The 25,662-nt window shown below is 34.5% G+C and overlaps 4 protein-coding genes across 7 annotated transcripts; 2 read left to right on the top strand and 2 right to left on the bottom strand.

Annotated features, from left to right (window-relative positions):
* Nucleotides 1–320: 320 nt before the first annotated feature.
* Nucleotides 321–4,881, top strand: LOC108345681 (protein REVEILLE 7). 2 transcript variants are annotated; one of them, XM_017584353.2, is made up of 7 exons: nt 321–481; nt 763–842; nt 2,264–2,386; nt 2,481–2,592; nt 2,682–2,743; nt 2,909–3,334; nt 3,648–4,881. In XM_017584353.2, exons 2-7 carry the CDS (start codon nt 831–833, stop codon nt 4,341–4,343), a joined length of 1,431 nt encoding a protein of 476 aa, XP_017439842.1. In that variant the 5' UTR covers nt 321–481; nt 763–830; the 3' UTR covers nt 4,344–4,881. The 2 variants fall into 2 exon arrangements, with proteins under 2 accessions (XP_017439842.1, XP_017439841.1); XM_017584352.2 differs by having other exon boundaries at nt 747–842.
* Nucleotides 4,882–5,049: 168 nt separating this feature from the next.
* On the bottom strand, nt 5,050–7,546 carry LOC108345682 (organelle RRM domain-containing protein 6, chloroplastic). Its single transcript, XM_017584356.2, has 4 exons — nt 7,228–7,546; nt 6,162–6,230; nt 5,909–6,015; nt 5,050–5,404 (listed from the first exon to the last, which is right to left on the bottom strand). Exons 1-4 carry the CDS (start codon nt 7,535–7,537, stop codon nt 5,315–5,317), a joined length of 576 nt encoding a protein of 191 aa, XP_017439845.1. The 5' UTR covers nt 7,538–7,546; the 3' UTR covers nt 5,050–5,314.
* An 8,771-nt stretch (nt 7,547–16,317) lies between these two features.
* On the top strand, nt 16,318–20,924 carry LOC108344846 (uncharacterized). Of its 3 annotated transcripts, none has more exons than XM_017583356.2 (9): nt 16,318–16,613; nt 16,747–16,845; nt 16,974–17,304; nt 17,632–17,766; nt 18,002–18,087; nt 19,278–19,383; nt 19,471–19,542; nt 20,452–20,542; nt 20,629–20,924. In XM_017583356.2, exons 1-8 carry the CDS (start codon nt 16,402–16,404, stop codon nt 20,518–20,520), a joined length of 1,110 nt encoding a protein of 369 aa, XP_017438845.1. In that variant the 5' UTR covers nt 16,318–16,401; the 3' UTR covers nt 20,521–20,542; nt 20,629–20,924. The 3 variants fall into 3 exon arrangements, with proteins under 3 accessions (XP_017438845.1, XP_017438848.1, XP_017438846.1); XM_017583359.2 differs by having other exon boundaries at nt 16,319–16,613; nt 19,471–19,572; nt 20,438–20,542; XM_017583357.2 differs by having other exon boundaries at nt 16,320–16,613; nt 19,471–19,572.
* A 162-nt stretch (nt 20,925–21,086) lies between these two features.
* Nucleotides 21,087–25,094, bottom strand: LOC108345254 (NAC domain-containing protein 54). Its single transcript, XM_052867251.1, has 3 exons — nt 24,833–25,094; nt 23,995–24,272; nt 21,087–21,686 (listed from the first exon to the last, which is right to left on the bottom strand). Exons 1-3 carry the CDS (start codon nt 24,987–24,989, stop codon nt 21,408–21,410), a joined length of 714 nt encoding a protein of 237 aa, XP_052723211.1. The 5' UTR covers nt 24,990–25,094; the 3' UTR covers nt 21,087–21,407.
* Nucleotides 25,095–25,662: the final 568 nt, after the last annotated feature.

Below are 25,662 nucleotides of genomic sequence, written 5' to 3'. Positions count from 1 at the left end.
AAAATCTTCTCAATTATCTTCTGAGCACTAATGTCTTCCACAATAAAATCTGCAGCACCACATTTTTTCTACCAATTTTTATTTTTATTTTCTCCCAATAAAAACTAAATATCAGACATCACAAACACTCGCCACGTGTCTTTGGGCCCGGACCGTTTTCAGCCACAAAACCTTAATGCCTTCTCGAATCGTCCATGGAAATTTCTTTTTCATTTTTATTTTTCAAAAATATTTTCTCAATCTGACGTGTCACTCTCTCCTTTTTCCCCTTTTTTCTAATTTTTATTTTTATTTTCATAATTTATAGTCTCTCTTTCTCTCATTCTCCTCCCCCTCTCTGCTCACGCATTCTTCCATTGCTCTCTTCCAATTCGCCATCTGGGGTGCCTTGATTTTCTCGGAAAATTCTCATTTTCCGAGAAAGTTCGCATCTTTACTGTTGAATCTTGAATTCCCGAACTGGGGTGTCTGAAAATCAGAGGTATTCACTGTTCTCAATTTCGTGTGTGTGTTAGGAACAATAACAACATGCTTTGGATTCAGTTCTTCGCGTGCTTTTGGCATTTGTAACTGGTTGATCTGATTTGAGCATTGACTCTTGTATTTCTATTTTGAGAAAAAAAGTTGAGCTGTTTAATTTTGATATCTGAGAGAACATGGAGCAGGAGATTATGAATAATGCTATGTGATTTTTTTTATTTCCCAAAAAAATCACTTTTTTGTTGGTGTGGCTTGATTGGTGACAGCTTTTGTCGTTGTTAGCTGCTGGGGTTAGTCTCTGTGGAGGTTTGGGGTGTTTTCCGAGGCAGGCTGACTCTCATTTTGCTCCAATGGAAATGCAGGTATAGCAAGAAACAGTGCAACCTGCCACTTTTCTAGAGCACCCTTTGATTTTTGTTCATTTTCTAGATTAGAAACATGGAACTTAGGTGGATTCTTTTTTCTTTGTTGTATTGTTCGTGTTTTATTTGTTTCTACTGTTGTGGTCATATTGGATGTTGTATGGAAAATGGATTGGCAGATTCTTAGATTTATTCGATTGTATCTCTCTTAAAACAACTAAAAGAAACGGTGTTTAAGTGGTGGCTTGATCAGCATCTAAGTTGCTGCACCATTATATTTGTGTACACTGTAAAGTGCTTTTTTAAATTTCCAGCTTATAGGCTTCTAATTTCTTAGGAATAGTGCTTAACTCATGTTTGATCTGATCCTACTAAATTAATATTCTGTATTACTTGGAGATTTTATTCTAGCGAGGGAAAGGGTACATGTATTTCTTCGGTGGCATCTACAAATATAGATCATTGGTACATCTTTTGGTAATTGGGTGCTTATTAAAAAGAACTAGATATGTGACTGGGATAAGAATCTATTTCAAGTTGGTCTGGCTTGGTATGTCTTATGTACTAACTAGATCATTTTTTGTTAAGTTGATAGTTTTTCAGTTCTAGTTTAGGAATTTTTTACCGTTTTAATCAGTTTATCCGTTTCTGTTTCTCTTTACTAAATCAGATCCATTCATCCTTTAGAGATGTGAAATTATTAATTCCTTATATTGTAAATGTTTCCCAACTATTGATAAATATTTTCTTCTATTTATGCCAGTTCAATTATTTTTATTGTTTTAAAACGGATATTAATGAACCCGTACATTTAATTTTTGAAGAATTTCACATCCCATGCATGTATTACAGGTTTTAAGTTGAAGTCGTAATAAAAGAAAGACTATAGAACCTTGATGGGTTGAGTAAATGCAGACAAATGCAGCCAATGTTATGCTGTTGCAGTTTTGAAAGATAATTTAAATCCTCCATTCCCCTGGAAGTTTTGGACAGGAATTTCATAGAAGGGACCAAAATGGCTTCAGCTGATTCTTTTTCATATGACATTATTGACAGTGTTTTTACTAGAATGTAAATGAATTTTTGGTTTGGTTTGAGTATAGTTGAATTGGTTAGCATGTGTTTGGAAGAGATGCCAAGTCAGCTCTTTTAGACTCTATATGATCTGCTGTTGCTTAATTGGAAGCTGGTCTCAATCGTCGTGCATTCAATCTTGTGGAGACTTTTGTCCTCTTATATTAGGAAGAAAGAGAATTTCATTATGAATTCATCCAGTGACTTTATTTCTTAAAAGGAACTGAAATATATTCTAGTTAGCATCATTTTCTTTCCTGATGAGATTATCTATCTTTCTTTTCCTTTATTTCCATTATCCTTTCATTGGAGGAAAGTTATTGATTCATCAACTACTACTAATGTAGGATCAAATAGAAAACACAAGATCAACCATATCAGGCTCAGCTAGTAACTGCCATTCAAATGCTGGAAAACAATCTGAAAATGTTGCTCATATACCTTCTGTCCGAAACGGCCATGCTCCCAAGGTTGCTTCACTTTACATGTTAAAGTATTCCTTTTAATGACCTTTTTGTTCCACTTTTAGTTTTGATATCTAAAACTTATTTCAATGTTCATCAGGTGAGGAAACCATATACCATTACTAAACAAAGGGAGAAGTGGACAGAGGAAGAGCATCAAAAGTTCCTTGAAGCTTTGAAATTGTACGGTCGAGGGTGGCGCCAAATTGAAGGTAAACTCTTTGTCCTGAGTTATTAATCTGAAATTTTCCTTTTTTCATTTGTCTTCATGTCAGATGAAAATCATTTTCTCTTCATGCAGAGCATATAGGTACCAAAACAGCTGTTCAGATTCGAAGCCATGCTCAAAAGTTTTTCTCTAAGGTTAATATTATTATTTGTTTAAAACTTCAGCAAATAATTTCTACTGGGAGCATGTAGGCTATTATAAGCTAAAGTAATTTGATCATTTTCAATTTAATAGCATTTGAAGTTAGATGAATTTGTTCACTTCTGTGTTCTCAAGCATCACACTCTACTTGGTTTCAGGTTGTTAGGGAATCTGAGGGAAGTGCTGAGAGTTCTATACAGCCAATTAACATACCTCCTCCTCGGCCTAAGAGAAAACCCCTCCACCCATATCCTCGAAAATCAGTTGATGCTTTCAGAGGACATGCCATACCAAATGAAACTGAAACATCTCAATCCACAAACCTGTTGGTTGCAGAGAAAGACACCCCATCTCCGACCTCTGTGCTATCTACGGTTGGTTCGGAAGCATTTGGGTCTGCATTTTCAGAGCAGAATAACAGATGCCTTTCGCCAAACTCTTGCACAACTGATATTCACTCCGTCAGCTTGTCACCTGTTGAAAAGGAAAATGATTGTATGACATCCAAAGCATCTGAGGAGGAAGAAAAAGGATCTCCAGCTTCAGTTCCTTTATCCATTGTTTCTGACCCAAACATGTGCATGGTATCATAAGCTTCTTGATTTCTATGATTGATCTTTTGAAAGGCGAGCTATCCTAGAAGAACTTTAACAGAGAAAGATAACAAGAAAAAAAATTGACTTCTCAAGAAATTAAAATTAGTTTATGTATAAGGTAAATTACAGAAATTCTCCCATATAGTTTTTTCAAAGTGCGTAAGTTAATCATGACTTATAGAAAATTAATTTAATCTTTTTCCTTTATAATTTTTTCTCCTAAAAGTTCTTTTTGGATAAGCTTGTCCAACTATTGTTGTCTAGGTTTAACTAACTTTCAAATTCTCCGGTGTTGCTGCAGAAGCCCGAATTTAGTTCCAAGGAAACTGAATATGGTATAGATGATTCGGCCAATATGCCACAAACCACTAGTATTAAGCTTTTTGGAAGAACGGTATCTATGGTAGACAATCAGAAGCCGCAGAACATAGATGACAATGGTAAGGCAATAATAACTGTTAAGTCTGATGTAGTGGATGATGCTGGGAATGAGAAGCTTGGTCAATCAACCGAGCAAGTAGATACACAATTATCACTAGGCTTGGTTGGTGGCAACTGTTCCATAACACCTGATTCTGATGGAGCTGATCGCAGTGAAGAGCCACCGAAGGAGAACGTGTGCCTCAGTGAATGTGTACCTGATGCATCTTTTCCACAGTGGAGTTTGTACCAAGGCCTCCCAGCTTTCTGTGTAAGCCCATGCAATCAGATCCTAAATCACATGCCTCTTAGGCCCTCTTTGAAAGTAAGAGCAAGAGAGGAGGAAAGTTGTTGTACTGGTTCCAACACAGAATCAGTTTGTGACATGGAAAACCAAGGCAAGAACTCAGATGCTGTTGATTCTAAGTGTGAAAAATATGAAGGGGAAGGAGCTGCACCCCAGAAGCCTGCAAGAGGGTTTGTTCCATATAAAAGATGTTTGGCCGAAAGAGATGGAACTTCTTTAATTGCGGCTTTGGAAGAGAGGGACGGGCAACGAGCTCGTGTGTGCTCATAGCCTTCCATTCCATTTTTAGAAGATTCATAATCATGGTATTAGAGGGAAAAAAAAACTGAGAAATAAGGACCTGATTTAGGTAGCTGTGATCTAATTGTCTAATTGACAAGCATCTGATTTCCAATTCTTTTTTCCAACAAGTTTCTTCTTCCACGTGAAAACATTTCATGTCCAATAATTCATGCGGGGGCTGGTGGCATTATTTGTTCTGGTTTGTATCGTGTTACAGTTACTTTAACCAAATAGACACATAGCAGCAAGTCTGTAAGTTAGTTTTATTTCTACTATTTGCATGTCTTTCCAGTTGCATGTTACACATATCAGTGACACACATCAGTGACGAGGGTGTACCAGGGAAGCTTGGACAAGCATCGCAGGTCACTGAACATCATATTATTTCTTCTGACAAAAGGATTGCCTCTGGAAAGCATATTGTGTCCATGTATTAAGCTTTGAGAGAGTGTCATGTATTTCGGATTTTCTTTCTGTATCATTCTTTTTAATCACAGATTATAAACATTGTTTCTTCATTGTTGAATTTACAGTTCTTAACTTGTTCCCTCTTTTAAGCTTGATTGCTAGAGTGACTGGTCTGACAATAGTCAAGTAGTTCACTTCCATACATGTTATCCACTCGCTAATTTGATCGAAAAACTGATAATATTTCAATCAATTCAGTACTATTGTCAAGTGTTAGAGCCAATACTTAAAACAGAAGCCAACATGTTTTATAACTTCATCGTGCATTATATAATAATGATCAAAATTCATTACTAATCAATTCTGATAATATAGAGCCCGGTAATGAAATGACAGTTGGTTTATAAATGAGTTCCACTGCAGCCTCAGTTGGGGAGGTAGGAGGGAGCCAACAAAGTTTCATGATCAGAGTATTTTTATATAAAGTGTCAAGTACACTGCAGCAATAGTTCTTATTGCACACCAAAATGAACAAACTTTGGTTCTTCGTATTACAACAATCTTGTGCCTTGCCTGTTCCGCTGCGGTAGCTCTGATCTCGGTTTGGCAACTTCCACAAATATGACCCTACCATCCAAAAACTGAAAAAGTGGTTTCTTTCTTGTCAGTATCCAGCAAAGTTTAAAACTTTTTTCTGTTAATTAAAGTTAGCAAATAGGGAAATAATGAATAACTGACATTCAAGATAATACAACAATTTAGACCCACAATCAAAGGGAGCACTACAGTTCCAGTGCTGGTTTAAAGGATTTGGTTTTCTAGTGATCCTTTGACAGTTTCAGTTGATAGTATCTTGAGTTTTCCGAGTTAAAAATCTGTTACAAATCTTCACACTTAAACAATAAGATGCTTCATAAATATTGCTTCTTTGACTCTGTTCTCACTAGGAGAGCTCAATCTAGTTTCTAGATTAGTTTGCTACATAAATGCAATCATGGTTATATTCTAATTCATTCCTTTAAAAAAATTTAAAATCCACCGCTGTGGCCAAGATAAGCCTTGGAGGCATCATAGAATTTATTCAATGAATTAACGCAGAACATGACAACAATTTAACAACAGCAATAAACCAAATGGCATCATACCTTTCCATGCATTCCCTCAATAGCCTTCTGAGATTCTTCTTCAGTTGCGTAACGAAGAAAAGCAAACCCTCTTGGTCTATTTGCAATTCTATCCATCACCAGCTTGACTGTTGTAAAGTTAAGCAAATATTTTAGAAGTAGAAAGTGTTACCAACAAATTGATAAGAACTGGCAAATTACTAACAGATACTACACCCTAAATTTTAGTCAAAAAACATAATTGACAAAGAGGAAAATATCATCATTTTCCTACCTTCCACGAGTTGACCAAAATTCTTAAAAGCATTTCGCAAACTTTCTTCAGTGGTACGAAATGATAACCCTGAAAAGAACAAGAAATAAAGTTGTTGTCCAAAATTGACATAAAATCAAATATCCAAGAAATTCATAACAAATAGCAAGAATTCATCCTAATATGCGTAAGAAGTAAGGGATACAATCTGTAGACTTTAGCAACAACATATGGCAAATGACCATTGAATCAAGAGCAATCATAGCTAGTATATAAGGCACATCAAGGTGCCCTACAGATGAATGGTTACACAGTTTGCAAAAAGGTTTCAACAAAATGCCTAGCTTAATGTTGGTTGCAAGATGAAAAAAGCATTTTTGCTAGACAGTAACCGCATTTTAAAAATTTGTACAAAGAACTAAACATAATTAAATAGACACGTAGATCAGTTAACAGTTGAAACTAAAAACATTATTCTAGCAGAAGAATTCATATAAATTGTCTCTTAACATCATTCCTCTTTCTTTATCCATAAAAGTTAAACAATAAGGTGTGGACACTGAATTGAAGCTAGAGATATTGGGCACCTTCTTTCTTCCACTATTGCATCAAACTCTTCTGCATAGCAAAACATTTATGCTCAAAGTCAAATCCACAATAGTACTAACAAAAAATGCCATCGACAGTCATTCTTTCGCAGATCAAATCCGTAGCACTATCCCTTTTGCTCCTAATATCATATACGGTTAAACAATGATGGCACCACCATTGCAACACTAGACAAGATTCTGGATGCTTCCAATGCTAAAATTCACATGTAATAAAACCATCGTTTTTCAGTGAAATAAAGGAAGCATTCTCCATAATGAACCTAACTCTCACTAAAAAAGTAAAGTAAGACCCTTTTTCAATCAAAGTTTCCACTAGTAACAACAGATAAAACTGCTGTTGTTCATCAACACAAGCACCCAACAGGAGGGAGACCCAAAAAAGTAAAAAAGAAAAAGCTGAAAACTTATCACTCGTACATAAATTTGGATAAGAAAAACAGAAGTGTGAGAAAAGGAGAAGAGTAAGAGTAGCTAACCACTGACATAAAGCTTAGTTGAAGGGAAAGTGGAAGAGGGTTTAGCAGTGGAAGATGATGAGGTTGAGGATTCAGACGAAGCAGGAGGGAGACAAGCCAACACAGAACAACCACCCTTGTTTGTGAGGGGAGATGATGAGATTGAGAAGGAAGAAGAGAAAGACAATGTTCTGTTATTGGTTCGGGAGCAATTCAGGAGAAGGAAGTGTCTCTTCTGGGTGAAACTAAAAGTTAGAGCTTTGTTTGTAATGGGTAATGGTGGTAGAGAAACAGCGGCAACCTTAACACCAACAAAGACCATGTTTGCCATTGCAACTGTTTCCTCAGCAATGCTAAACAAATGTTGTAGTTTATATGGGCTGGACCGAACCAGGTTTTGACCCGGAAAGTTTATGCGTGAGCTTTTACTACCTGCACCACCGTAATTACTAACTTAATCCCATAGTTTTTAAAACGGTTAAATGCAGTTTTAGTTTGTAAACTTTGAAACAAATTAAACTTCTTCCCTATTCTAATTTTTTATATATAAATATTTTGGTGTTAAACTTTAAAAATTGAATTAATATATTTTTTAACTCAATAATATTAAATTTTTATTACATATTAAACAATATTCTAAATTTCTATTTAAGTTGAAATATATCAAATGATTAGGGTAACAATAAAAATGATCTTACATATAACTTTTAAAACGTTATGATGAAACTCAATAAATTGTTAATTAAATTTACAGAACATATTACTAAAACGTAGTAATTTTTCAATTATTTTTCCATTTAGTAAATGACCTGAAAAAATAAATAAATAAAACTTACTTTGTGCTTCTCAATGTTTAAGTCAAAATTAACTTTAATTTCCATATTAAAAAACAAGACTTTTAATTTTAATTTTTATTTGTAATTAATGGAGTTAAAATGAAAAATTAAAAGAAATGTAAAACATATCTTTTGGGAATAAAATATATCACCAAATAATAATAATTTATATAACTGTATATCTCTTTTCCATACTAGTGTCTCTTAAGTTAAATCTGACTAAATTTATTTATTTTACTTAAATTTAACCGAATTTAGCTGATCACCTTGTTGAAATATATTTATATCTTTACCATTTAAATGATTTTTAATTTAAATTTAACTATTTTTAAATTAAAATAATTATTTTTCTATTTTAATCTTTTAAAATACTATTTATTTAATTTAAATTATTATTTTTAAATGATTGTTAATTTAAATTTTAATTATTTTTAAATTAAAATAATTATTTTTCTATTTTAATCTTTTAAATTACTATTTATTTAATTTAAATTATTATTTTTAAATGATTGTTAATTTAAATTTAATTATTTTTAAATTAAAATAATTATTTTTCTATTTTAATCTTTTAAATTACTATCTATTTAATTTAAATTATTATTTATAATTAACTTAATTTTCTATAATAAAAATGAAAAAAGGAGTTTTTAATGTAATGCTAATTATACCTATAATTAAAATTATTTTTAGTTTTACAATTCACTCATTGTCAGCTCTTGCTCAATCATTATTACCAATAAGAATTTAAAATATATTTTTGTCAGAACCAGTAAAATCCACGCATGTATCGTTTAGTGGAATTCACGTGTCAAGAGGGAGGCTCGACACTCAGATGGCGGACGCCAGGTGTCAAGCGAAGAGATCCGGAAATCAGTTAGTGGAAAGCAAGTGTCGACAGGTGAGGGGACGTCCGTTTTGAAGTGTGAAGCAAAACTTGGATTTTCAGAAAATCTACCCCACTCTCTGCATGCACACTCTTTTCAGATTTCTAAAGAATCTCATTCTCTCCTCCTTCTCTCTACATCCTCTTCATCTTCTCTCTAAGAACACATTCACTTTCCCTTCTCCGATCTCCGTTCAGCCACTGTAGAAGCACTCCCGGCGTCAAGAGCTTCCAGATAAACCGTTCGGTTTGTGAAGCTGAGCTGGTAAGTCTTTCTTTTCACCCAGTCGTTCGTTTCCTAAACATGCAAACCCAGTTCTGGTTTCCTATGATTGATCATCATTCTCAAAATGAGTGATTCTGATAGTGTTGGGTTATCATTTGGTGTAGTTGGAGTTGTTGAGCGTTGAAGGTAGGGAAACCGGTAGTGGTAAAATTGTATTCTGTCTCTAGGAACGTTCGTTCACGCTCAGAGGTAAGTGAAGCTTATTGTTAACTTTCTGGCAAGTGTACCAAATCGTTCTAAGTAATAAACCGGTAAGACCGGATATTGTTTCCCAAGAGACTCGTGTAACACTTAACAACCGTATAATAATTTAACTCACTTAGACTAAGAATAATCTCTTTTTAGTATGACTCAAGTACAATAAAATTCCAATTCATATATACGTGATAAAATGAACTTCTTAAAGACTAAAAGATTGAAAGTGGTTAATGGATAATGAAACAATATGGATTTGAGATGTTGGAGAATGATTGTAATTACTACGCTATCATGCAAATGCAAATTACTACTTCTTCAATTAATTGCTTTTGTCAACCTTCCTATTATACTCAGACCCAATTCTTTGGTAGAAAGAGCCTAGACTCACTTTTGCAGTTTCAATCCCTTGGTAACCTAGAAAGTTCATCTGCATTACAATTAGAGGTTTAAGACAACTAAAGAGTCAAGCTCTATCCCTAGATACAATCCCCAATAGGTGTTAATTCCAGTTCCAGATCCACACAATATTTCCCAATATCAAGCAGATCTAAGATTCATGCTATGGTTGATCAAGTCACAACAAGCTTTAAGAGAAGGAAATTAAACAATCACAATCAAATGAAAGAAGCTTAAATTCATTAAACTCAAGTGCATTTACATGAAAGTTTCGTAACTACATCATTCCCCAACAAATTGAAATTAGTACTCCATAGTCATGGAGAACTTGAGCTTACAATGGAGGAAAATGGAAGAATGGGGATCCAAGGAGGAAGAATGGAGAGTTCCCACTGCCCAAAACCAGCTCCCTGAGGTCCAAAAATGGTCTTTCAAGCTTCAGCCGCCAAGAAGATAGCACCCTCAGTTCCAGAATGCTTTAAATAGGTCTAGGGTTCCAGGTCAGCAAAAGTCGCGCCCAGCCCCCTTTCTCAGTCGCGCTCGGGCGTGAAACTCTCTGGAAAAGTCACGCCGGGCGCCCATTTGTCACGCCCGGGCGCGAGACTCTCTGTAAAGTCGCGCCCGGCGCCCCATTGTCACGCCCGGGCGTGAGATTCTCGGGCAAAGTTGCGCCCAGGCGCCCTCTTTGTCACGCCCAGGCGTGGGGTGCCTTCCTTACTCCTTTAGCCTCCTGCTTTTGTACCTTTTCCTTGGCTCCCATTCTTAGTAGTTCAGTACTTCTCCAACACACACAAATTGCCTACAAATTTGAGGAGTTAGTGATGAAAACTCAAATGTAAAGCTTAAGCTAGACTTATCCACAAACTTAGATAGAAAAGGGAGGATTAAACATGTTTCAAGCTTCAAAAGGGTAGATTTGGTACGAAAATTGGTTCAAAGATAATGGTAAAAATTACCGTTATCACTTATTTAATTTAATTTGTATGTTTACTGTGCTGCTTGAACGTTCGTTGAGTTGCAGTGAAGCATGATTGTTGTGATATTTGACTATATGATATAAGATGATTATTATGTTTCTGATGTATGAGGAATATGAAATGTGCTATGATATGAATGTATGCAAATATGAAGTTATATGTTGAGAAATGAGTTTGAATATAAATGAATTCGGAATATGAAATTTCCCTATGATAATGTATGTTCGTCATTGAACGGTCCTTGACCGTTCGGTGCTTCTAGTAAACTTGTTTGAAATTGAATTCTTTCATTTGGAAAGAATCCTAGTTGAGGACGAGCGTCTTCTTGTGATAATACTGTGCTTGAACGTTCGGACAAGCGTAGTTGCATTTGAGTATTCGGTGATAAACCTAAATGTTGTAAACATATATATATTTGTATATTTTAGTTATTCTTAAACACTATTCCAATAATATCTTATTATATTTATCGAGCTTTCTATTATCAGTTAGTAGTGCTCGGTCTTACACCAAGCGCTCGTAATGAGTAGTGCTCGGTCTTATACTAAGCGCTCGTACTCGTATATGGTATGATATATCCTGATGAAAATGACGTTCGTCCAACCTCAGTAGAATTTCCCTATATCATGTTCGGTCATTGACTGGCATTTGATTTCTGTATGTGAATTATTCTAAGAATGGTTCTGTAAACGTCTTGACATGTCTACCTTCATTTGGTTCCTGCCTAAAGCCTTAGTACTTGACCTCTTCTTTGAAGTGTTGATTTGAGCTCAAGAGAGTCAGTTCATTTAACTGATTCATGTTGTAAGTAACGTTCATTCTTGGGTTATGTTTAAAGGTAATCGGTTTCTTTCTCAATCTGACAGTAACCCTCTCGGTTTTATTCTATTCTGAAACGAAAGACTTCTCTGTCTCTTTCCTAGTGTTCATCCTCGTTCTGAGTGAGGACTGAACGTTCGGTATTTGATGTTCTTCGAAGTGCTGACAAAGATGAAATTAAAATTATGGATAATGATAGATGAAGAGGATACGATATGATTGAAATGTTGTGAATTGTGAACGAGCGTTCTGGGGAGGAACGACTCATGGATGATATTGAAATTGGTAAAGTATGAATGTGGACAAAGCTTAGCTGGCGTTTATCCTGATATTCCGTGATTACTCGTTCTCACGTAGAGAGGGGTAAGTCATGTGTGGGAATGGCAGGAGGTCTTAGACCATAATGTAAATATGGGCGGAACGGACTAACCTTGGGCGTTAGCTGGTGAGGGTATCTCAGCTGTTACATGACCCAGGTGCAAAAATGTCGTAGCTACACAGAATTCATACAGTCCGGACAGTCAGAGTAAAGTGGTCGGTCATTGCATGCTTTGACATATGATTTTGGTTGGAAATGTATGATTGGATGATTGCCTGATTGATTATTTGATGAATATCAAATTTATGTGAAATAAATGTTTTATAGAATTAATTAAATTACATAAGCTTACCCTGTGTTTTCCTGTGTTGTCTTGTTTTGTACGTCCGTCCTTGTCATTGCAATGATCGTCCTTGTGGATGTGAGCAAAAGGAGACGAGCTGCTGGAAGAAGCGCTGGAAGAAGAAAATTTGATAGAGGTAGAAGTGAAGGCCGAACAATAGGACGTTCGGTCAGTAGTTTAGTTTTAGTATAGTAAGGTGGTCGTTCGATCACCTTCCTTTTTGATTACTTTGACCGTTCGGTATAAGTTTTGTAAACCGTTCGGTTAAAATTTTCTTAAGTTGTGTAGTAAATTGTGTAACTCTTTTATGTAAGGCCGTTCGGCCATAATCGTACGTTTCTTAGTGTAAAGACTGATCTGAATTATTAATTAATGTGATTATTCTATTATATAGTTCTGGACTGTATTTTTGGAATGTTACAATTTTAAACTTTAAAAGAATTGAAATAATACAAATTTTATAATACTCATTTTACTTAACATTAACAATAAATAGTTAACTTTTTAAACACTACAGACGTAAATATTTTAACCCTAATAACAATAAAAATTATCGTACATATAACTTTTAAAAATATTATGATAAAACTCAATCAATTGTTAATTAAATTTACAGAATATATTACTAAAACGTAGTAGTTTCCCAATTATTTTTCCAGTCTGTAATAAAACTTACTTTGCGCCTCTCAATGTCTAAGTAAAAATTAACCTTAATTTCCGTATTAAAAAATAATGATTTAATATTTATTTGTAATTGATAGAGTGAGAAATGAAAAATAAAAAAGAAATCTAAAAATATCTTCTCGAAATAAAATTTATCTAAATAATAATAATTTATATAATTCTATATGTGACACCCTCAAATATATAACAACTTATATAATAAAGACGTCATCATTTCAATAAAGAGAACAGTCAGAGTAGAATAGTAGTTTCGTAGTTAACATTAAAGTAATCCACATAAAGGACAGAACTTAAAACTTAAACAGTTTGGAGTATTTCAAAATTACACCAACTTAAATTTAGAAATTCTAAAAAGACTATACTGCAGCATCAGCATCCTCCAATTCTTGCTCTAGGGGAACCTCCTCAACAACATCTGCTCCCATCCAAGTGGATGATCATCGCAAGAAAAACATACACAAGTAGCACACAACACAGAAGCAAGGGTGAGCTAGATAAACAAGCAATAAACATATAGTACAATCAATCGATGTCATCATGCTTAGTTACATATAAAAGAACAATTAAAGCATACCCTTTAAACCATGACTCAAACACTCAACACAACTCATCCGGATTGGTATAACTGTCGAACTATTGGTCGTCTTTGCACTTGCATAGTTCAGCTGGCCCTCCCCAACACTATGCAAGGTAAGTCCCCCAATCTGTTTATGTCTAAACTCTAAGACTATAGACGAGGACCTCCTTCTACTCTCACCACTCACACTGTTCTTCTCTATTTGAGCATGAACAGTGCTTTGAGTGTAGGGATAGACATACCAGTTCAAAGCTCCATACAGTTATACAGAACAACAACAAACCCCCACAACCAGTTCCAATCATCTCACCCTGAGATGTCCAATTCATACTCAAATACATCATTATAGTTCACAACCATGTTCTTTCCAATCACTCAAGTCTCATACATAACCGTACATGACAATCTGTTAAGCAAACAACATTAATCAATCCAATACACATTACGAGACAATAACAGTCCCAAGAGAACCACTAAACAACACAAAACCCCGTAACTCATACTTAGACAAAGAAAATGGCTTTGAAACCATCACCAACAGTTCCATACATGTTCAAAACCTCCAAAACGACCTAAGGAACGTCCAAAACGGACATCTAGAACCCCAAAAACTATCAAAAACAAAAACAACAACATGCTGATACGCCCAGGGGCGCTCAGGGGCGCTGGGCGCGAACCGCCTCGCATCCAGGGGTGCTCGGGGGGCGCTGGGCGCAAACCGTCTCACATTCAGGGGCGCTCAGGGGGCGCTGGGCGCAAACCAGAGGGCGTCCAGCCCCATACCAGTTGACAGCAACCATGAAATTTGACTTTTGATGCACTTGGAACCTGTTTTAATGACTAAAGGGGTTCTCTACACATTTGTATTGATGGAAAGACACGTTTATAAGTTAAAACAAACATTCATTTGATCACTAGATCCAACACTAGGTGTATCAAACCACTTTTGACACTTTAAAAATCCAAATTCACTTCTACAAGTTGCCCAATTTCATTTCTATCCTTTAAAACCCTCAAACCAGTTTGCAACATACATCAACAAGCTTAATTCCTGCAAAACATCATGCATAGCATACAACAAATTTTAACCAAACTCTAGCTCCCCTTACCTCTTGAAGACTTCCTTTGTAAACCTTGAATCAATCTTCACAAGACTTGCAGCACCTTGGCCTCCTTGCAACTCCAGAAACTCTCAACTTCACCTCTCTCACAGATTTTGCAGCAAGGACTTCACTCCCACAAGTGCAGAACCCATTTCTCCTTTTCCCACACTTGTAGATCCGTCCAAGAGACACCATGACCCCTTAATCCACTAAGAAGCACTTAGTAATTGGAAAGGAGGTCTGCCCACGCTCCTCTCTGGCCCAAGGGACCAACATTATAGGTCTGGAGCATATTCTCCAACTTTCCACGCAATCCCCACTTATTTCAGATCTGAAAACGTGAAAACTGACCACGCTCGCGCTAGGGCGCCCCTGGGAATAGGGCGTTGGGCGCAAGTCCCCCAGCAGCACAACTGTCGCAACTTTGACAGTCCAGTTGACCCCCTTCCCGAAGTCGAAAATACGCATATGAGTAATCAAATCGAAGTTCTTTGAATCTACTATCCTATAAAAAAAATCAACTCAATTCATATTTTATACAAAAAGTTATAATTAAAATAGTAAATCATGTCAAACTTTGACAACATTCTATTCTACATTATAACTTAAACTTTTTACCACTTGGTAGTTCTTGAGGTTCTAGGGCTTTACACTATCTCTTTCCCTATCTTTGTGCCCTCTTAAATTAAACCTATCTGAATTTATTTATCTTATTAAATTTAACTGAATTTATCTTATCAACTTCCTTGAATATATTGTAATCAATAAATATAAAGGTTCAATAAATATACATACACTGCAGACAATCCTGGCCATAAAAATACCTCAATTTTATCACACTATTAGGCTGTGTTCACATGGGGTTAATTTACTGTTAACGATGATTGGGGAGCGAAGAAACGAAGTGAATGTCGTGTTCGTTTGATAAGAACTGCGCGGAAGGAATAGGAGGCAATTGCGAGACGGGCACCTTTTTCGTCACCCGGGGGGAAGCGACGATTTGGAGGGGATCTAGACAAAATGTCTCGTGTACCCCTCAAACATTACTCCCCAAAATCCCTCACTCTCTCTCTCTCTGGCCCCACCACCCTTCTCTCTCTCACAACTCTCACACCAATCTCAATCTTCATCAACATTCCATATACTCACCATTTTTTTACTCAACCTTCCAAGCATATAGAAACAAGAAAAATTGAAAAAGCGAAAGCAGGTAGCTATTTGGTGTGTGAAGGAGAGATCTGAGTGAGAAGGTCTGTGAAAGGAAGGTGGTAGCAGAAGTGTTTTAATTATATTTTTTAAATTATTTTTAATAATTATTCCAAATTTTTAACTTTTAATTAACATTTTTACAATTAAATATAACATTAATAAATATAATTTTATATTACTTTAATACCTAGGGACATTTTGGTAATCTTCAATTTCTACTAATTAAATTAATTTTTTAAAATCGTTACATCAATCAAATTCTACACTAATTCTCACAAACTTCAACCCAAAATTCACTCTCAATTACCTTCAAATCTCCTCAAATAAACACACAAAAAAATCACTCTCAAATCCCCTCAAATCCACTTAATCACTCTCCCCCAATCACTCTCCCCCAGTCACCTCCAACTAAACACACCCTTAATTTCAAAATCTAAGTTAAACAACAGCCATCATTGGATAATAACTGCTTCTTGTGCGGTTAAAATCTCAAACTGTGACAGCTTGCCCTGACTCAAAAGACATGATTCAATGATGTTACATTTAAAAGAACAGAACTTGCACAATGATGATGTCGCAACCCAAACTGCACAACATCTCCAATGCCATAACCATGGGTTTGAAGAAGAAGGCTAACGATCAGTGTTCACCTGCAGTACTCTACCACTACCCTTGTCCTGATGGTGCTTTTGCTGCCCTTGCTGCACACCTTTACTTCAAGGCCACTTCCTTATTCTCCCCTCTTTTCTTTACCAACACTGTTTACAACCCCATCAGGTTTTTGCCTCATTCAGCAGTATCAGTATTTGTACCATTCATTCTGCTACCAATCATTGTTCTGCCGTTTATGCTATTGCTATTCCTTTTAATTTATGTGCATGTATTTTTTTGTTTTGATTGAAATTTTCAGGGTTCAAGATCTTCCTCTGAATGAAATCGGTGATCTTTACCTCCTAGATTTTGTGGGGCCGGATGGTTTTATTGAGGAAGTCTCTACCAAAGTTCAAAGGTTCTTTGCTTTGTTTTCTGTTTTTCTTGTAAAAGATGCAGTTTTTAAATTTTTTGTATTTTTGTCCGTAGAATAGGTTCGAGTTATCTTTGTAAGTATAATACGATTGAGTTTTTTCTTGGGTGTAGGGTGATTGTTTTGGACCATCACAAGACTGCCCTTGAGAGGTTGGGGAATGATGATTCACTTGGTGAGAATGTGGTTAAGGTTATTGACATGGAGAGGAGTGGGGCTACTATTGCATTTGATTACTTCAAAGATAAGCTTTTGAGTCCTGATATTGCAGTAAAACACTCCTCAGTGCTTGATGAATTTGAGCGTGCCAGGCAACTTTTTCTGTATGTTGAAGATGGGGACCTCTGGAGGTGGAGACTCCAGAACAGCAAAGCTTTCAGCAGTGGTTTGAAGGATTTGAACATTGAATTTGATGCCAGGAAAAATCCTTCGTTGTTTGACCAGGTAATCTGATTTCTGAGTCTTGCATTGTTTTCTAAACTTTTCTGGTTTATCATTAGACTTTGAATATTTGAGTCTGTGTTCTCTAATTTGAACAAGCACATTGAGGAGTTGCTAAGTGCATGAAGATGTTCTTTTACTCCTTTGTTTTGTCCTGTAAATTTGCCCATGAGATCATTGTGGTGATTCTACGTTATTCTGCTTAATTTTCCCTGCCTCATTAAGAGTGATAGTTCTTTGTTTTCGTATTTATATGTTGCCACCAAGATAGAGTGATAAGTCATTTGTATAAATAGTTGAAATAACTGACAATTTTGTATATAATGGCAGTTGCTTTCACTAGACTCGAATACTATCATTAGTAGAGGTATGCTAAGCTTATCACTGAAGCAAAAATTAATTGATGATTGTCTCAGCAAGTCATATGAAATTGCCCTCGGGAATGGTGCATTTGGTCATTGCCTGGTACGATTGATGTTTCCTTCTTTTGAGATCTCACTATTTATTCCTCTACTTCCACTCTATTCCTTGGTTTTGCAGTTAAATTTCTTTAAACCATCCATTTGCAGTTTTTGGTTACTAATGAATTGGTGCTAATTTTTAATACTTATATTGAGCCTTAGTTGTGTTTTCTACACCTCTCTTGATTAGGAGAGAACTAACCAGAATCTTGTTATTTTCAATCATTTGTATTTTGTAGGCTGTCAATGCAGATACTACTCTTTCACAGTTAAGAAGTGAATTGGGACATCAATTAGCTATTAAAAGCAAGGAAATGAAGTTGAGGTTTGTTCATTTTAGTTTCTTGTTACTATTAATTAAATCATACTGATGTTCTTCTCCCTTCTACTCATTCAAAAATCTCTTTTAAGCTTTGTTCACTTGAATGGATTTGGGGGAGAGTGATTGAATGAATTTGAGAGGATTTGAAAATAAATTTTTTTGTTGTTTATTTCAGTGAATTTGGAAGTAAGTGAGAGTGAATTTGGAAGTAAATTTTTTTAATTTGTCACATCAATCAAATCCTACACTAATTCTCACAAACGTTGCTTCCAAATTCACTCTCACTTACTTTCACATTCACTGAAATAAACAATAACAAAATTTATCTTCAAATCCTCTCAAATCCACTCAATCACTCTCCTCCAAATCCATTCAAGTGAACAAAGGGTTAGTGATACGTGTTGAGAAGTCCCACATCTCATGCTCAAGTCTTGAAGCCTGATTTATATATATATATATATATATATTTATATATATATATATATATATATATATATATAATATTGGACAATTTCACTTGAATACAATTTGGTTTTAAGATAAAATTTGATATGGTACCAAAGTCTATATAATTCATCTTAGTAACTACTTATACTAGTAGACTTGCCTGGTTTGGCATGTACTTGAATTTATGAATTAATTTATATGACAGCAAAAGGATTTTCAATATCTGCAATTCCCAAGTGATCTGTTTATCTTTCCTTAATTTCTATAATTTCTGTATATTTCTGTAACTTATCTCTCCTTCTTTACCGGAACTTACTTATCTTCTGTTACTTTGTTATTATTTTTTATTTATATTTTGGGCTTAACCCAAATATTATATGTATTTCTTTTTATTTATATTTTGGGCTTAACCCAAATGTTATATGTATTTTCTACACAAGGAGATTAATCCAATACATAGTTTTTTCACTATATTTAATAGTTAATATGGTACTGTAAAACTTGTCTTACATGTTAATGTATCTTGTGATCTTGGACTTATGTGTGTGTATTTTATTGCATACCATCTTTTGATACTCTTACACTCTAAATACATAGTTGTTTATACAATGTATAGACTATTAAACCATGGAACTCATAACCACCATACAAAAAGAAATAGGTTAATATGGGTGTCCTTAATTATTGGAGAATCAGAACATAATCAAGGAATTGATATCTGATCTTAGTTTTATTTTTACTTGTAGAGGTATTGGTGCAGTTGTGTATAAAGTACCAGAGCTTGAAAATGACCAACTGCTAAAAATCAGTCTGAGGAGTGAGAAGAACGAAGATACAACACCTATCACTCAGGTTTTCCTTTTATCAAATTGCTAATTGAATCTTTTTGCAACTCTTATTGGTTATACTCGTAGTTAAGATCTTTTTCTCTTCTATTAGGAATTTGGAGGTGGTGGGCATCGAAATGCAGGTTCTTTCATGTTAACAGCTGATAAGTTTGAACAATGGAAGGTGTGATTGGATTTTTGCACTTGACACGAGGTGACAAAGGAGTTCTTATATGATGTTCTTCTGTATGCTGCTCACATTTGAAAGCCATGTGAAATGTTTTCATAGTTTCATCAGTCACTGTATTAACCAGAAGTAACCTCAGTTACTGTCCTATAATCATATGGCCTAATTTGTTTCAAGTACAATATTCTTTTCATTGGACTGAGAGTTTTATATCAGAGAATGATTTGTTAAATCAGCTTGAGAAATAAATTTCAATTCTTTAAGGATGGATATTTAGAACTTCTAGAGGAGTAGACAATTAAGATAGTACTTGCTGATTTAAAAGAGAATTTTACTGATGAAACTCAAACATGATATTTCAGTTCATTCCATTAGTAAATTGGTGATTTAAAACTTGTTTTGCATGTTTATACAGCTTTGATCTTGCAATTGCATTAACCAAAAATCTATATAAGAATTAGTATAGATAAACATCTTCTCAAGTTTAAGAAAAAAAGAAGAAACAAGTCTGTTTATAAATTAAATCTAATATAGAAAGAAAGATATAGATCAGTTTATTCACAAGTTAATTTTTATGAGTAGAATTTTATTTTATTTTTTCTTTTCTCAAAAGTAACTAGGGAAAAATTATCCGTATTCGATTTCTTGAGATTGTATACATCTAACATATTCAGAGACTGAATATAAGAATTTGTTCATACAATGTTTATAGAAAATTAAAACATTAAACTCAACTATTCTGAGATGAATAAAGTCCCATAATTAGTGAAAAATCAAAAACAGAATACCTGTAACATCTTCACCAAGTCATATATTACAGCTTATTCTGTCACAGTTTTTCTTCTTTCTCTCTTTGACAGCTTGTCTTTGCTATTCTTATTTTTACTTTTAGAGATATTTGTGCAGTTCTGTATAAAGAACCATAACTTGAAAATGAACAAAGGACAAAATAAGCATGAGGGGTGTGGAGAATGAAGTTACCATGCCTATCTCTCAGGTTTCTCCTTCATCAAAATGCTAATTGAATATTCTATGTGACTCTTGTTAGATATACTTGTATCTGATATATTTTTCTCATCTTAGGAATTTGGAGGTGGTAGACATTGAAATGCAAGCTTTTTCATGTTAATAGCTGATGAATTTGAACAGTGAAAGGTGTGATTGGACTTTTGCACTTGACATGGAGACATAAAGGAGTTACAGTCACACATGATCTTCTGTGTACTGCTCAAATTTCAAAGTTATGTGGAATGTTTTGGTAGTTCTGTTAATTACTCTATTATGCAGTTCTTTTGACTATTAATTAGGTATCAATGAGTTTTTTTTTTTTTATGTAATTCAAAAGCAATGTTTGAATAGTCTCTCCAATCATTTGAAAATTTCATTGGACTAAAATTTTCTTAATGTTACTCTTTAGAGATCAATTGGTTTCAAAGTTATTTGGCATTAGCATTAGCATAGTTGATTATACTCTTAACTGCCTTTCACTTATAGAATTCCTTCTTCCAAATGAAAAACAATAAAAATAATAATTAACACTTGAGTTGTGATTTATATTTATTCCACAAATAACACCCAGATCACCTCGAGATAGAGGTTAGTACAAAAATGTATAAAATCAATGCAATAATATGATCCTAATTAACAAGCCCACCAAACCAAAAACAAACCAAACCATCCTCACCAATTAAGTATAATGATAATCAGAAAAGCAAAAGTTAAATCTCTTAATAACAGTTATATGGAAAATGTATAAATATTTTATTATATGATGAAATGTATATAAATATATATATTTATATTAATATCCGGCTCCCAAGTTATTCACCACCAATCTGGCCTGCCATTAGGTCTTCAAAATATTAGTTTGTAAATGTAACATGTGAGAGTTCTTCACCACCAACCATAGCTGCATTAGAAGAATACCATGCATCTTCTGTAATGAACTGCATCCATGAATCATCTTTGTCTTCCTCTTCCAAGCATGATGATGATGCGCCTGGTATGTCAGGAGACATGGTATCACACTCATTAATCATGGTTTGGCAGCTCTCAATGAGTGATATACTACATTGTCCTTGCTCTTCAATCTCAGAACAGATTCCATTTTTCTTGAACACCCGGCACAATGCATAAGTATCCTGCAAGGTAGTTATTAATATAGTTAACTAGTGTGCTAAAGGAACTTCATTTGGACTTTTGTTGGTGTCACTTTTCTCTTTTGGATACATATAAATTAATGCAGCCTAAAGTAACACACAAGGATAGTGTAGGATTTTCCTACCAATAATTGCTTTAGGTCTTTTTATTACCTACATTTGAAATGATCAACAAAAGCAGTGTAGTCAAAAATTGAGGCCTAACCAGATCTACACAATGTGGTGGAGGTTAAAACCTTAAAAGAAAACCTCTGAACAAGCAGTGGCACAAAGATTCAAAGAGTGCTAAATGTTCTGTCCTTGTTTCTTATTAAGAATATTAAAAATGCTGCTACTGTGTCCTAATCAAGTGGAGACTTTTGTGGTTACTAAAAGGGTGAACATATTATAGATGCTAACTTCATTGCTAAATTCCTTGCCATAATCACCATGACCTACCTGAATTGGCACATTCTGGCATAGATATTAGTTTACTTACAACGAATATTTGGTTGGTACAATTGACTGGTACCATCCCTCTCCTTTTTATTATCTTAATTATTTGTAAATTTTCTGGGGTATAGTATAGTACCCATTTGTCAGTTTTGGTGTTTAGGAATAAAGTAAAAAGTGACCGACACAGAATGAAAGTGATGGGAGAATGGTTGCTGCTTTTTGAGATGCAGAAGCCTTCATGGCTTACATAGAATCTAATAATTGTAGATCAGGGTTGGAAGGTTGAACAGATAACTAAAGAATTTTAATGAAGAAGGGATAGGGATAATAAAGAGGATAGTAGTTTTGTCTCATTACATTACACTATATTATATTGTACATGCAATAATATAAAGGACAAGGAGCACTAGAACTTTGTCATTTTAGAGGTATTAGAGTAACACAAGTAAAGAATATGTCAGCCATACGTTTATAGAGTACCTACAATAAACAAACATAAAGTAATAACATGAGAGAGAGGAGGAATAAAGCTCCTACAAAAGTGAAGGCTTTCCATGCACGCCATGCAATTTTCACGTTCTTCTACTGTCCAAATATGTACAATGTCTTATCTACTTCAATTTTTTCTACAGTTTCAAGTTTTATTCTCACTGTGTTCCTAGTGTGACTCTGATGAAGTGATCATCATGGGAATATGGAACTAAAGCTTATCTATCTTTTTTTGCTCCTTGTGTTTGGTGTAAAAGAGGAGCTGAAAATAATCAATGAAAAATGCTTTTGTCACTCCCTTAAGCATCGAACTTCTTGCTTTTTGGTTCAAATATGTGATGACAAGTGTGCATACTTCACACACAAACAAAAGAGACTTCTGAAAGTAGGTAAAGGGTCAGGTGGGTACCATAGGCTAGTTTTAAAGACAACAAAAACATTTACTTTTCTAAGATGTGACTTGTAAAGCTAATTTGGAAGGTGTAACTTACTAATTCCCCACACTCATACCACCCTAAATCGTCTTCAGTTCCTAACTTATTTCACTCCATTGATTGCAGTAACTTAGAAGTCAAAAAAATTTAAAGTGGTTAACTATTGATTTCATAAAAGGAGTTTTGACTACATTGTAAATGTGTACATGACATGACTGAGTGACTATATAAGTTGCATGATTGCTAATGCATTTTTTAGAAATAGCCATTTTAAAACTAAAGCAAGCTAATATCACTTGATTATGAAAACTGATAACAATTACTGAATCAGAGTAAAAAGCTACTACCTAAAAAGCCAACAAGCAATTCAATAAGCACAACTAGCGAAATACTCAAGATAACATTAAAATAAGTGCAAGAAGGACTTTATCAACTTTCTTCAAATATTATTTTAATGTATCTTACATTTGAATTGCTACTGGTTTTGTATAATAGGTCTGCCGTGGCTACAGGGTTACTATTCTTTTGTCTTATTTTAATCCCTTTTGAATATGAGTAGGGATTGAGAGCTTTACTTTATGGTGCTAATAGTTACATATTTTGAATACAAATACCGGTGTGCATACACTATGAGAGATACACAGAGGTGAAAATGATAACAATGTGAGATACTGAAATAATATTGTGATAGAAAGGTTACATAAGAAAAGATGATAATGTGATATTGATAACTTAATAAATGTGTCATAAAGAAAGATATAAAAGATAAACATGAAGTTATTATACTGTTAAAATGTGTATGTATCATTGTTGATATTTTAACATTGGTTGAATATATATATATATATATATATATATATATATATATATATATATATATATATATATATATATATATATATATATATATATATATATATATACACACATACCTGTAATCCAGTGGTGTCTTCACACTCTTTGTCATCAAGGCGATACTCATGCATTACCCAATCAGTTCTGATTCCTTGAGGAGCTCTGCCTCTATAGTACACCAAAGTCTTCTTCATGCCAATGGGTCTGCTTTGGCAGGAAACTTTCCTATCTTTTCCAGTGGACTTCCAGTACCCTGCACGAGTTGCTCTATTTGTTCTAAACCCATTCGGGTATTTCCTATCCCGGGGTCCAAAAAAGTACCACTCTGGATCTCTACTGGGTAAAAATGATTTCTCTAACCATGCAAAAACAACAAAAAATGTTCCAAAATCAGTCTATCAGTTGAACAACTTTGCCTCACTGAAAATTTAGGCCATATACAGTGCATCAGATTGATAGCCCTTGCCTAATAAGATTATTCATATATACGAAGAATGTTGGAGATCCCATTATGGATTAAATTAGTACAAACTTCATTTTAGAAGTTGATTTTATAAGGTTAAGTTTAAAATCTACTTCTCAACAAAGAAGAATGTCACTAAGTAGTAAGTAGGCACATGCATGGTCCATCAAAGATATTTCAAGTTAGGTACTATTTTGGTGGTAGTTTTTCCATATATATTACCTATCAGATAGCTAAATGTTGGAACTAGATAAAGAGTCTACTGTATATCCACCAGGATCAACATAGTGATGAAGAGGCTGAGTAGTTTACACAAGGTTTTAAATTTCATTGTTCACAAAAAATGTGAATGTGCAAGCCAAGTATTATGAGATATAAATGGATGAATGACAAGTAGGAGAAACAAAGTATTTGGAAGAATTGAATTGAAGGGTAGTTAAAGAGAAGAAAACCTGCTAATTCCCAAGGTTCACATTTGTAGAGATCAACTTCAGGAATGATATCAAGTTCAATTTCTTGGCCATCGATCTTCCTCTTGAGATAGTAGTTGACAAGCTCTTCATCGGTTGGATGGAACCTAAAGCCTGGTGGTAATCCAACCGGTGACATTTTTTCTCTTCTTCTCTTCTTGTTGTAGCTTCTGCTAAAGTATTTTCACTCATCACAACCATCATTGCTTATAAACAGACCAAAAGGAACCAAAGTTCCTTATCTTTGAGTTTTTTTCTCTTTTTCTTTTACAGATTTTACAGATTCTGGCATAACGTTTGATACAAGCCTTTCCCCTATCACTGATAATATATACTTCCTTGTATGTAGGTACTTCCATTTACATCATACAAATATCCTCCTTAATCCTTTTCTTTCCTTAATATAGTTTAATTGATGACCCTTTTCCTTTCTTTTGTGAGAACATTTTGTGGCAAAAGAAGCCTATGGAGTGAGTGAGGGATCTTTAGACTTCAAATTAACGTGAAATGTCCACTAATTAATTGTATCTTCATCAGCCAATCCGTAATAGAAAGCAGACAAACACACTTTTTAGAAGCAGAAGATAAGTTGATATATAATAAATTAATCAATGTAGCAATTCAAATACTGCTACTAATAATAATAAACTACAACCTTTGTATCACACCCTGTCCCTGTCGTTGTTTATTTGAATATTAAATGTTATTCCTCAAAACAGCTGTGTGATGTTCCTTCAAACAGTTAAATTAATTTCATAAAAGCTGATTCTTTTTAGTTTTCCGGATGAGTCATACATTGATGCATGGTATCC

The sequence above is a fragment of the Vigna angularis genome, chromosome 8, assembly GCF_016808095.1.
Source record: "Vigna angularis cultivar LongXiaoDou No.4 chromosome 8, ASM1680809v1, whole genome shotgun sequence".
NCBI lineage: Eukaryota > Viridiplantae > Streptophyta > Magnoliopsida > Fabales > Fabaceae > Vigna > Vigna angularis.
The sequence above is the reverse complement of the archived record's forward strand: the minus strand, read 5'-3'. Positions and strand labels throughout refer to the sequence as shown.